This window comes from Pseudochaenichthys georgianus, unplaced genomic scaffold, assembly GCF_902827115.2.
Source record: "Pseudochaenichthys georgianus unplaced genomic scaffold, fPseGeo1.2 scaffold_1056_arrow_ctg1, whole genome shotgun sequence".
Classification (NCBI taxonomy): domain Eukaryota; kingdom Metazoa; phylum Chordata; class Actinopteri; order Perciformes; family Channichthyidae; genus Pseudochaenichthys; species Pseudochaenichthys georgianus.
The window spans coordinates 15,969-27,650 of record NW_027262021.1 but is presented as its reverse complement, the minus strand read 5'-3'; the positions used below and the strand labels follow the sequence as shown (position 1 = coordinate 27,650).

General features: G+C 41.9%; 1 protein-coding gene across 1 annotated transcript; it reads left to right on the top strand.

Annotated features, from left to right (window-relative positions):
- The first annotated feature begins 1,893 nt into the window (after positions 1 to 1,893).
- Positions 1,894 to 9,566, top strand: LOC117440584 (zinc finger RNA-binding protein-like). The gene is made up of 5 exons (XM_034076822.2): positions 1,894 to 3,797; positions 6,203 to 6,298; positions 7,026 to 7,137; positions 7,470 to 7,567; positions 8,433 to 9,566. The coding sequence occupies exons 1-5, from the start codon at positions 3,678 to 3,680 to the stop codon at positions 8,604 to 8,606; spliced, it is 600 nt and encodes a 199-aa protein (XP_033932713.1). The 5' UTR covers positions 1,894 to 3,677; the 3' UTR covers positions 8,607 to 9,566.
- The last annotated feature ends 2,116 nt before the right edge of the window (positions 9,567 to 11,682 follow it).

Genomic DNA, 11,682 nt, shown 5'->3' with positions numbered 1-11,682 from the left:
TGTCTGCAGACTCAAAGCATTAATTCATGGTTCTTACTAACCGGTATCAGTGTGTTGTTACTTCATCATTTAGAAACCTGTATTACAATTAAATCACGGTCACATATGTTCATCTTGTTGTAGTTGTAGCGCCCTTGCCAGCGATTCTCTCACTAGTTTAGCATGCTCAGCCCGACTCAGCCCGGCTGTTGGCCCGGAAAGAACCTTGATTTTGGAGAGCCAGGAAAACTGTGAAAAAGTACCCGCTAGCCGGAACTACGCCGAGTGGAAACGCAACCAGAAACGGGCCGGGTTTGGCACGGCACGCTTAAACCGCGCTGCAGTGGAAATGCGCCATTAGATGTTAAAGTAGTGTCTGTAGACGGCGCTGCATTAGGATGTAAAACCCTGACAAGCCAAGGGAATCACAGTTTAAGTGTTAGCCTGATCCCCTATAGCTTTTAATTTAAACATAAATCGACGCTGATCCGCGATATAAGATGACATTATAATAATAATATATTTAATTTATATAGCGCTTCTCATCTGCCAAGACAAATCTCGAAGTGCTTATGTAATTGTTAGCGTGAGCCACCAGCGTAATTGGGCTCCTTGTAGATTATAAAATTGCACGGTTGTCTTAATTCTTCCGAAGACCTCAGAATCTGTATTTACCTCCAGTCACATGACAGCGAATGTGAGGCGTCATCTTATGCTCATTTATTAAAGATCTACAGATGCAAATAGACAAAGTGTCGTAGTATAAACATCTAAATGTAATCTGAAACATGACATGTAATGAGAGCAAAGAAAATAGCCTGCCACAAAATAATTATATTCAGTTTCGGTTTCCAGTGTTTATAATCTTTTTTTTAGAATCAAATATTTAATAACCACGACTCATCTCGTAAGTGATTGGCTAAGATCCACGCTTCAAACCCTTAACTTTTCTGATGGGAAACTCACGTCCAGAACCAGAGCTTTCACTGTTGAGCTGTAATGGATCAATCAGTAAATCATATTCATTGCCCACGCCTTCATTAGGAGTAAAGGTCACTGCTGATATCATTGTGCTGCAAACACTCCTCCACCTGCTCCAGGAACTGTCAGTATGTTAACGTGTATTTCTTTCCCATTTGGAAAACATGATAGAAATGTTTTCTGTGTCTTTTTTTATTTATTATTTTAACTTTTGTTTGGGTTTGTTGATCAGAGCCCCTCCTCCTGAATCAGCAGACCTAGACAAACCAGTGGCTCGTCCACATACCACTGAGAAAACAAAGTGTTAAAGTTACCCGGCTGCCCGTGTTTATTAAGCTTCTTAGAAGAGGAACTACTCTCTTCTAACTTCTGCTAAATCAGTAGAGTGGTGCAGGGATGTCGGTTTCTGTGTTGGACCCTGAAGGCAGCATCTCCCTGGTTCAATGGGATTTCTCCATGTGATATTGGATTATTGCAGGAAATAATCTGTGACAAACAAACGTGTATGATACTTACACAATGATTTTTGAAGTAAAAAGATAATGTTGGGCTATAAAGGAACTACAGCACGGTCACATGACTTCACGTCACCACCGCTAAGCTAAAGGTGGCTAATGTTGGGCTATAAAGGAACTACAGCACGGTCACATGACTTCACGTCACCACCGCTAAGCTAAAGGTGGCTAATGTTGGGCTGTAAAGGAACTACAGCACGGTCACATGACTTCACGTCACCACCGCTAAGCTAAAGGCGGCTAATGTTGGGCTATAAAGGAACTACAGCACGGTCACATGACTTCACGTCACCACCGCTAAGCTAAAGGCGGCTAATGTTGGGCTATAAAGGAACGACAGCACGGTCACATGACTTCACGTCACCACCGCTAAGCTAAAGGCGGCTAATGTTGGGCTATAAAGGAACTACAGCACGGTCACATGACTTCACGTCACCACCGCTAAGCTAAAGGCGGCTAATGTTGGGCGTGATGACGTTTAGTCGTCTCATTTAGACACTTGTTAGCAACCTCTGTTTTTAAATCCTCCAGTGGGGTATTTAGTGACGTATTTTATGTCGTAGAATGAAACGTTAAAATCTCTTCAGCTTGTGTTAACCACAGACCTTATTTCCGGCTAACAGGAAGTGCTAAAATGCTGACTCATTCCCGTGTTTTAAGACTCATTCCTGCACCACTCTATCCCTCTCTCTAAGAGTTATGATAAACACGGGTCTTTGATTCTCAGTGGTATCGAAGTGTCGGCTTCGAAAAGGTGGCGTTGTTTTTGTCATGTATTTCCCTGTAACGTGTTTGTGCTTCAGTTCTGGAGAAGATAGACGTGTGGAAAGCCCCAACGTTATCCTTATGAATCATCACTTAATCATCAGTAACCACAATGAACATGTCTCTGAATGTATGCTCAAACTGTCCCATCAAATGAACACCTTAATCCAAAAAACTATATTTATTTCTAAACTAACACGACTGTTTTCTCCCTTTGTGGCTTTTTATATATGTTCTACTGTCTTTAAAATATAGAGGCATAAAGGGAAAGAACTATCTTCAGTGTTGTGCCTTTATCCGCATGAAAGGTGTCCAACCCCTCGATTCCACCGGGTCCGTCTGCGCCGCGTTACGGCCCAGAAGCGTCTCGGCGCTGGGCTCCGCTCAAAATAGGATGCAAGTCTATTTTCGACGCGACGCCCCGGGCAGGAAGTGGACCGGTCAGAGCATCCAGTCAGTCCCCAAAATGAACTAATTTTGCAGACCCTATCCCTCCGTAGTCTTTCAAGTAGGAGGAGAAATGCCAGCGTTCAGAGGCACTGTGTCAATTATATATATATAGAATAATTATGATGATTTTTTACCACTAAAATACAGCAACACGTCTTTGATTCATGTCGTTTATAACTGAAATATTACAATTATTATTAACTTCGTCTGCACAAAGCAGCCTGTCCAGGGAATATGCCCAAATCAACAAAAACTGCGATCCGGCACGCTTCTGAAACGCGCCCGGTGGGTTATGACGCCGGAGGACGCCGGACCAAAGCCGCGATGCAGACGGACCCGGTGGAATCGAGGGGTTCTTGTCGAGGAGTTATCGGAATTGGGCGCTAATTAAAACATGTAATTCAGAATGAGAGCATCTTTCCAAAAGGATGAAGAGTTGTAGAAAGTATTTGAAGCTCAAACTCTTTTTTAACTCGGGCTTCTTTTGTGCAGAAGAAATCCAAAACACTCGAGAGTTCAAGCTCGTTACATTAAGATTTAGCTTTAATCCAAAATGCAGATATAGTCGCTTCAGAGTGTTGGTGCATTAGCTTCAAATGGGCTTAACTCTTTAAGTGCCAGAGTACAAGCAGGAATGGTGGGTTTTCAGGGACGAAAGACGTGTCGGCTTTCTGCTGTCCTGATGTCTCTAAAAGTTAAATCCAACCCGTCCCCACTCGTCTCTCTGAAGGACCTTTTTGAACACGTGTTTCTGAAAGCTTCCACGCCAAAGAAAATATCTGTAAAACACGTCGTTTGATGATCAAATGCTTTCTTTTCTCTCATATCTTCCCCTCGTTATTATTCTCACAAAACCAAAGGGGAAATGTCCTGAGATAAACACGAGTGTTTTTATGATTTCTCCCCTGCTCAGCCTCGGTATATGAACAGTAACAACGCTTGCTATGTGCTGCACAGTCCTTCTATTAGCGTTATCGTGACTAAGTGATGAGCCCGTGCACGTTCTCTCCCCCAGGTGGGGCTGAGGAGGAGGAGCCCGCTGATCTGCTGGATAAGAGGAAGTGTCTGGAAAACCTCGCTTCTCTCCGCCATGCTAAATGGTTTCAGGTAAATCCTTCACAAGCATTTCAAAATGTCTGAAGAGACTCTATTTTGGGGGGTTTCCCTTTCCTGTGGTGTGCACTACATACTGATATACACCTGAACATCAGCAGGAGAGGACTCTTTAAAGTAGAGACACTACATGCTGATATACACCTGAACATCAGCAGGAGAGGACTCTTTAAAGTAGAGGCACTACATACTGATATACACCTGAACATCAGCAGGAGAGGACTCTTTAAAGTAGAGGCACTACATACTGATATACACCTGAACATCAGCAGGAGAGGACTCTTTAAAGTAGAGACACTACATACTGATATACACCTGAACATCAGCAGGAGAGGACTCTTTAAAGTAGAGACACTACATACTGATATACACCTGAACATCAGCAGGAGAGGACTCTTTAAAGTAGAGACACTACATACTGATATACACCTGAACATCAGCAGGAGAGGACTCTTTAAAGTAGATACACTACATACTGATATACACCTGAACATCAGCAGGAGAGGACTCTTTAAAGTAGAGACACTACATACTGATATACACCTGAACATCAGCAGGAGAGGACTCTTTAAAGTAGATACACTACATACTGATATACACCTGAACATCAGCAGCAGAGGACTCTTTAAAGTAGAGACACTACATACTGATATACACCTGATCATCAGCAGGAGAGGACTCTTTAAAGTAGAGGCACTACATACTGATATACACCTGAACATCAGCAGGAGAGGACTCTTTAAAGTAGAGGCACTACATACTGATATACACCTGAACATCAGCAGGAGAGGACTCTTTAAAGTAGAGGCACTACATACTGATATACACCTGAACATCAGCAGGAGAGGACTCTTTAAAGTAGAGGCACTACATACTGATATACACCTGAACACCAGCAGGAGAGGACTCTTTAAAGTAGAGGCACTACATACTGATATACACCTGCACATCAGCAGGAGAGGACTCTTTAAAGTAGAGACACTACATACTGATATACACCTGAACATCAGCAGGAGAGGACTCTTTAAAGTAGAGACACTACATACTGATATACACCTGAACATCAGCAGGAGAGGACTCTTTAAAGTAGAGACACTACATACTGATATACACCTGAACATCAGCAGGAGAGGACTCTTTAAAGTAGAGACACTACATACAGATATACACCTGAACATCAGCAGGAGAGGACTCTTTAAAGTAGAGACACTACATACTGATATACACCTGAACATCAGCAGGAGAGGACTCTTTAAAGTAGAGACACTACATACTGATATACACCTGAACATCAGCAGGAGAGGACTCTTTAAAGTAGAGACACTACATACTGATATACACCTGAACATCAGCAGGAGAGCACTCTTTAAAGTAGAGACACTACATACTGATATACACCTGAACATCAGCAGGAGAGGACTCTTTAAAGTAGAGACACTACATACTGATATACACCTGAACATCAGCAGGAGAGGACTCTTTGAAGTAGAGACACTACATACTGATATACACCTGAACATCAGCAGGAGAGGACTCTTTAAAGTAGAGACACTACATACTGATATACACCTGAACATCAGCAGGAGAGGACTCTTTAAAGTAGAGACACTACATACTGATATACACCTGAACATCAGCAGGAGAGGACTCTTTAAAGTAGAGACACTACACACTGATATACACCTGAACATCAGCAGGAGAGGACTCTTTAAAGTAGAGACACTACACACTGATATACACCTGAACATCAGCAGGAGAGGACTCTTTAAAGTAGAGACACTACATACTGATACACACCTGAACATCAGCAGGAGAGGACTCTTTAAAGTAGAGACACTACATACTGATATACACCTGAACATCAGCAGGAGAGGACTCTTTAAAGTAGAGACACTACATACTGATATACACCTGAACATCAGCAGGAGAGGACTCTTTAAAGTAGAGACACTACATGCTGATATACACCTGAACATCAGCAGGAGAGGACTCTTTAAAGTAGAGACACTACATACTGATATACTAGCTTGAAAATTAACAGAATATGACCTCTTTTTAACAAAAGCTCAATCATTTGTGACTTGGTTCTGATTTTTTTTTTTAATATTGTAATATATGGCGTATGTGGAGGAGTGGGGGAACTTAAGTGAACTGACCTAATTTCCTTTTAGGGTTAAAATTGTAGGATTTTGTACAATTACAGACAGCATCTCTGTTAGTCTACTGAAGAAAAACTACTTTATTTTAATTATTCTGTGCACAGAACAGGATGATAGAAAGTAATCAAATGTTTTTCTAATACCTCCATTCAGTCATCAGTGAGATGTTGTAGTGGTGAGGAGCCCAGTCTTTATAAATAAGGCTCATTATCTGATGTCTTTCTTCCCTCCTCTCCGCAGGCTCGTGCTAACGGCCTGCAGTCCTGCGTCATCATCATCAGAGTGCTGAGGGATTTATGCCAGAGAGTTCCCACCTGGGAGAAGATGCCCGGCTGGGTGAGAGGAACTCTTCACATTATCATTATGAATAATTCAGTTTTAGTGTTTCCTCAGTAAGGTGTCATCTCTGGAAGCATGTGCATTGTTTGTCCATTTACTTTTTAGTCTTCTGCCCTTTTTTTGTATATCTGTCTCGAGTGGGGCTGAGAGAGAGCAGTAACATGAAAAGTATATGTTTTAAACATTCAAAGCTAATGTAAAGGTATTTAAAGTAAACCTAGAGAAAATCCCACTATTCGGATAGTAGATGAGAGTATTGATATTCAATCTCTCCCACATCGTCATAAAGCATCAGGCTACTGCAATGACAAGCAGTTTTTTGTATCTGTCCACCCCTAGTCATCGCCATATGAATATATACCAGTGCTGAATCAAAGCTGGGATGAGAAACTCTCAGATGTCGACATAAATGTCTCGACTTAGTGCAGAGACAGCTGGAGAAGTACATATATTACAGATGTCTTCTTAGTGTGTGTGTGTGTGTGTGTGTGTGTGTGTGTGTGTGTGTGTGTGTGTGTGTGTGTGTGTGTGTGTGTGTGTGTGTGTGTGTGTGTGTGTGTGTGTGTGTGTGTGTGTGTGTGTGTGTGTGTGTGTGTGTGTGTGTGTGTGTGTGTGTGTGTGTGTGTGTGTGTGTGTTCTGCCCTGCCCTCCTGCTTCCTCTCATTCAAATATCTGTTTATTTGTAGATTTACTAAAGCCTTCAAAATTCTCTCTCTCTCTCTAGGCGATTGAGCTACTCGTGGAGAAGGTGATCAGCAGTGCTTCAGGTCCTCTGAGCCCCGGGGAGGCGATGCGTCGCGTCTTAGAGAGCATCTCCACCGGCATCCTGCTGCCAGGTCACACGACTTTATCACTTCTTGGGTTTCTCTCCGACAAAACTAACTCTTAACCAAAGAGGAAAAACACGCACCACTCTTAAGATCTTTTGTTTACCATGGATATGCTCTTAAATGTGATGTAAATAAAACAATTCAATGACAAATGGACTCAAGAAAGCTCTGGCCACTACAAAGAAAAGATTAATTTCTTTGTCGTTTTTATTTCTGCTGATATTTCCTTATTCCTCCCTCTGGTGCTATGAAATCAACTTGTACATTAGAATTTGTCACTCAGATTTAGTGACTTTCATTATCTAATTTAACTTATTTAACGTGTTCCCCTCCCTCAGACGGCCCGGGGCTGAAGGACCCGTGTGAGAAAGACACCACGGACACTTTGGACACCATGATGCTCCAGGCCAGAGAGGACATCACAGCTAGCGCACAGGTACACACGGAGTATCAATTAGGCTGAAAAACGTAATTCTGATTTGAGATTTTCATGTTTTGTTCCACTACATAAAATAAAAATACCCCACTGGTGAATTTAAAAACAGAAGTTGCTAACAAGTGTTAAGATTTGACGACTAAACGTTATCACGCCCAACGTTAGCCGCCTTTAGCTTAGCGGTGGAGACGTGAAGTCCTGTGACCCTGCTGTAGTTCCTTTATAGCCCAACATTAGCCGCCTTTAGCTTAGCGGTGGTGACGTGAAGTCATGTGACCGTGCTGTAGTTCCTTTATAGCCCAACGTTAGCCGCCTTTAGCTTAGCGGTGGTGACGTGAAGTCATGTGACCGTGCTGTAGTTCCTTTATAGCCCAACATTAGCCACCTTTAGCTTAGCGGTGGTGACGTGAAGTCATGTGACCGTGCTGTAGTTCCTTTATAGCCCAACATTAGCCACCTTTAGCTTAGCGGTGGTGACGTGAAGTCATGTGACCGTGCTGTAGTTCCTTTATAGCCCAACATTAGCCTCCTTTAGCTTAGCGGTGGTGACGTGAAGTCATGTGACCGTGCAGTAGTTCCTTTTATAGCCCAACATTAGCCGCCTTTAGCTTAGCGGTGGTGACGTGAAGTCATGTGACCGTGCTGTAGTTCCTTTATAGCCCAACATTAGCTTTTAATAAAGATAGTACAGTACTTGAGTTAATGTACTTTGTAACTTTACACGACTGCAAAAATACAACATCCCTTCACAACTGTATACAGGAATAAGAATGTAGGATGTAGAAATGGACCAGCTGTGTAATAACGAGTAAACCGATGAACCCACTGACTATATTTCTCTTTCCTGTTCCCTCTCTTTTTGCAGCATGCTCTGCGGCTGCTCGCTTTCCGTCAGATCCACAAAGTTCTGGGCATGGAGTCTCTGCCGGCGTCGAAGGCCAGCGCTCGAAACCGCAAACGCAGACGCGACGGCACCGAGGCGACGGAGGGAGAGGGCGAGGGGAAGAAGGACAAGAAGGAAGACTCTGAGAGCGCTTGACCTCGAGTCCTAGTTTAGAGACTGGTAGAATATCACGACTTGTCAACACGCAGCTATACACATGAATATAACTGACAGTGACAGAGTACATCTGTAGAGAAACCCTTCTGTGTGCAGAGATAAATCACGAACTGATTATTGCATCATTCCATTTCAGTATAACTGCACACACTAATTACTGTTCATTTACAAGACTTTAAGCAAATGTTATATTGATATACGTGACGTTAAACCATCAGCACCTTCAGAAACCTGATATCTGGTGCATGACATTTTGTCCGCTGTTAATCAAGACAACAAATAAGATTTAGAGGCTTTGACACATTCACTACCAGAGCTCCTGCATCACGAAAACAAAGCTAACACTAATTTAACTTCCCCACGTCATCGAGTTTTTTTTTTCTTGCGCGGAAGACAGGCGGTCACACTGGAGGAGAGGATATTGCACAGTCTGTAGCATGCTGGGGGAATGAAGCACTTAAAGAAATGACAATGCAGCCTGAGGTTTATCATTTGAATAATATGCCTAGTAATCTTTTTTCTTCCAGAGGAGAGAGGAGCTTTCGCCCGACTGAATATCTACTGTAACGATCAAGTAGTCCTGACCTCCTTCCTTGTGCCTGTGTCTTGTAGTGCGTCGCACAGTGGGGGGTAATGACTCGTGTTTTTGTGATTGTAATGATATGATTTCACAGAGACGGAGGACAGGGAAGCGACAGTTGCACAACTCTTTGGCTTAAAAGTTGAGAGAAAAACCGTTTTATTATCGTGCCGTTTTTAGTTTGATTGTCATGTATCGAGAGCATCGCATATATAAGCTTATTTTATTTCTGAAGGATGTCGATATCCGTTTTGTATCGTTTAAAGGAAAGTGTGAACGTTTGCCGTCTTTATCTTTTGAATGTCTTTGTAGTGTTGCCTCAAGAATCATGGAGAGATATTAAAAACACTTTTAAGCCATTTGGTGTCCGTGGTTAATTTACATTTTAACACTTTCCACTTTCAACACTTGTTTTTATCGACAAAAGGGTTGTGTGTAAAAAGCATTCAGGTGAGCGTCAGCGGAACAGATTTAAAGAAGCCATTTTGATTTTGATGCGGAGCGTGAAAGTAGTGTTAATTTCGTTGACTAAAACTATGACGAAATATGTTCATCAACGACCTTTTTTTCCATGACGATGACGAGATGGCAATAATGATAAATTATTGGTTTGACTAGTTTGACTGAAATGTTCTATATAATCTGATGACTAAAAAAGACTCAACCGTTTTCATTGACAAAAAGTAGACTAAAATAATTAGTTTTCTTTGACTAAAATAAGACTAAAATGCTCAGACTTTTAGTCGACTAAATCTTGACTAAATAAAAACAGGATGAAGGTGACTAAATATGACTAAAACTAAAAAGGAAATTTAACACAGGACTAAGACTAAAACTAAATAAAAAAATAGCTGACGAAATTACCACTACGTGAAAGGCACTGTCTTCGCCAGCTATCAGCCCATAGCGTACTCCTTATGGCACTGCCTCTCATTCAAGCGCCAGTCACCATTCTGAAACCTCGGTCCTAGCTTGCTGCAAAGGAGGCTCAAAAACAATGCAACATCCCCTTTGTTAGGGACATAATTGACCTAGACTCCTAGATAGGACGTACAGGACCAACCCTGACGTCTGTTTATCTCCTTTAAGACACAGGCTGCTTCAGCCATAATGTTATTGTTCCCATTCTGTGACCGGTCGACACTCGGTCTGTTGTTGTGGGTGCACTGGGACACTTCCTTCTTTGTTGTTTGTGGACTCCAATGTATGACATCTTCGAGGCCATAAGTGATGGACCCAAGTGACTCAGTGTGCCCAACTGGTTAAACTGTCTTATCAAGATATGTTGATTACTCTGTGAAACCAGTTAAATGGGCTGACGAGAGAGAGGCGCTCCAGAATTGACGTGGCAACTCTCCGTGCAGTCGGACCGTGACCGCTGTGACTTGTGATGCGAATGCTCCGGCCGAAACTCCAAATAAACCTCCAGTGTTTGACATCGAAGCTCTACCGTGTCTCCTTCCTGAGTCGGTGACTCCACTGCATTGCTACACAGAAGTTTTCCTTACACCCTTCAGTCTCACAGAACCCAAATTGGGTTATCTACACTTATTCTTAGCTATAGAGACACTTCAGGGTGATAGCAGGCCACCCCAAATACTCACTCAGAGAATATCAGGTCATTCTGATGAACAGTTTCAAAATAAAAGACTGTTGAAACCTCATATATGAGCGATCGTCCCTCTGAGTGAACAGTTTCAAAATAAAAGTCTCATATGAGCCATCGTCCCTCTATGTACATCAGAATATTAGGACATTCTGATGTACAGTTTCAAAATAAAATGTGTTTTAAATGTCATATACTGTATGAGCCATCGTCCCTCTATTTTTAGATAAGAACTGTCCATAATCAAAGACTAATTTCAGGGTGATAGCATGCCACCCCAAATATTCACTCAGAGAATATCAGGAGATTCTTATGTAGAGTTTCAAAATAAAAGACCGTTGAAATCTCATATGAGCTATCGTCCCTCTATGAGTGAACCGTTTCAAAAATAAAAGACCTTTAAAGTCTCGTATATGAGCTACAGTCCTGTACATCAGAATATTAGGACATTCTGATGCAGAGTTTCAAAATAAAACATATTTTAAATCATATTTTAAATTCATACTGTCCTCATACCGTCCCTCTATTTTTAGATAAGAACAAATAAAAAACTGTCCATAATCAAAGGCTAATTACACTTGAGGGTGATCGCAGGCCACCCGAAATATTCACGCGGAGAATATCAGGAGATTCTTATGTAGAGTTTCAAAATAAAAGACCGTTGAAATCTCATATGAGCTATCGTCCCTCTGAGTGAACAGTTTCAAAATAAAAGACCGTTGAAATATCATATATGATTTATCGTCCCTCTATGAGTGAACAGTTTCAAAATAAAAGACCTTTAAAGTCTCATATGAGCCATCGTCCCTATCAGAATATTAGGACATTCTGATGTAGAGTTTCAAAATAAAAGAACGTTGGTCCCTCTA

Coding starts and splice junctions, on each gene's coding strand:
- LOC117440584 (XM_034076822.2), top strand. CDS start 3,678: ATGAGCCCGTGCACGTTCTCTCCCCCAGGTGGGGCTGAGGAGGAGGAG. Junction 7,138..7,469: donor CACCGGCATCCTGCTGCCAG/GTCACACGACTT, acceptor CCCCTCCCTCAG/ACGGCCCGGGGCTGAAGGAC. Junction 7,568..8,432: donor ACATCACAGCTAGCGCACAG/GTACACACGGAG, acceptor CTCTTTTTGCAG/CATGCTCTGCGGCTGCTCGC.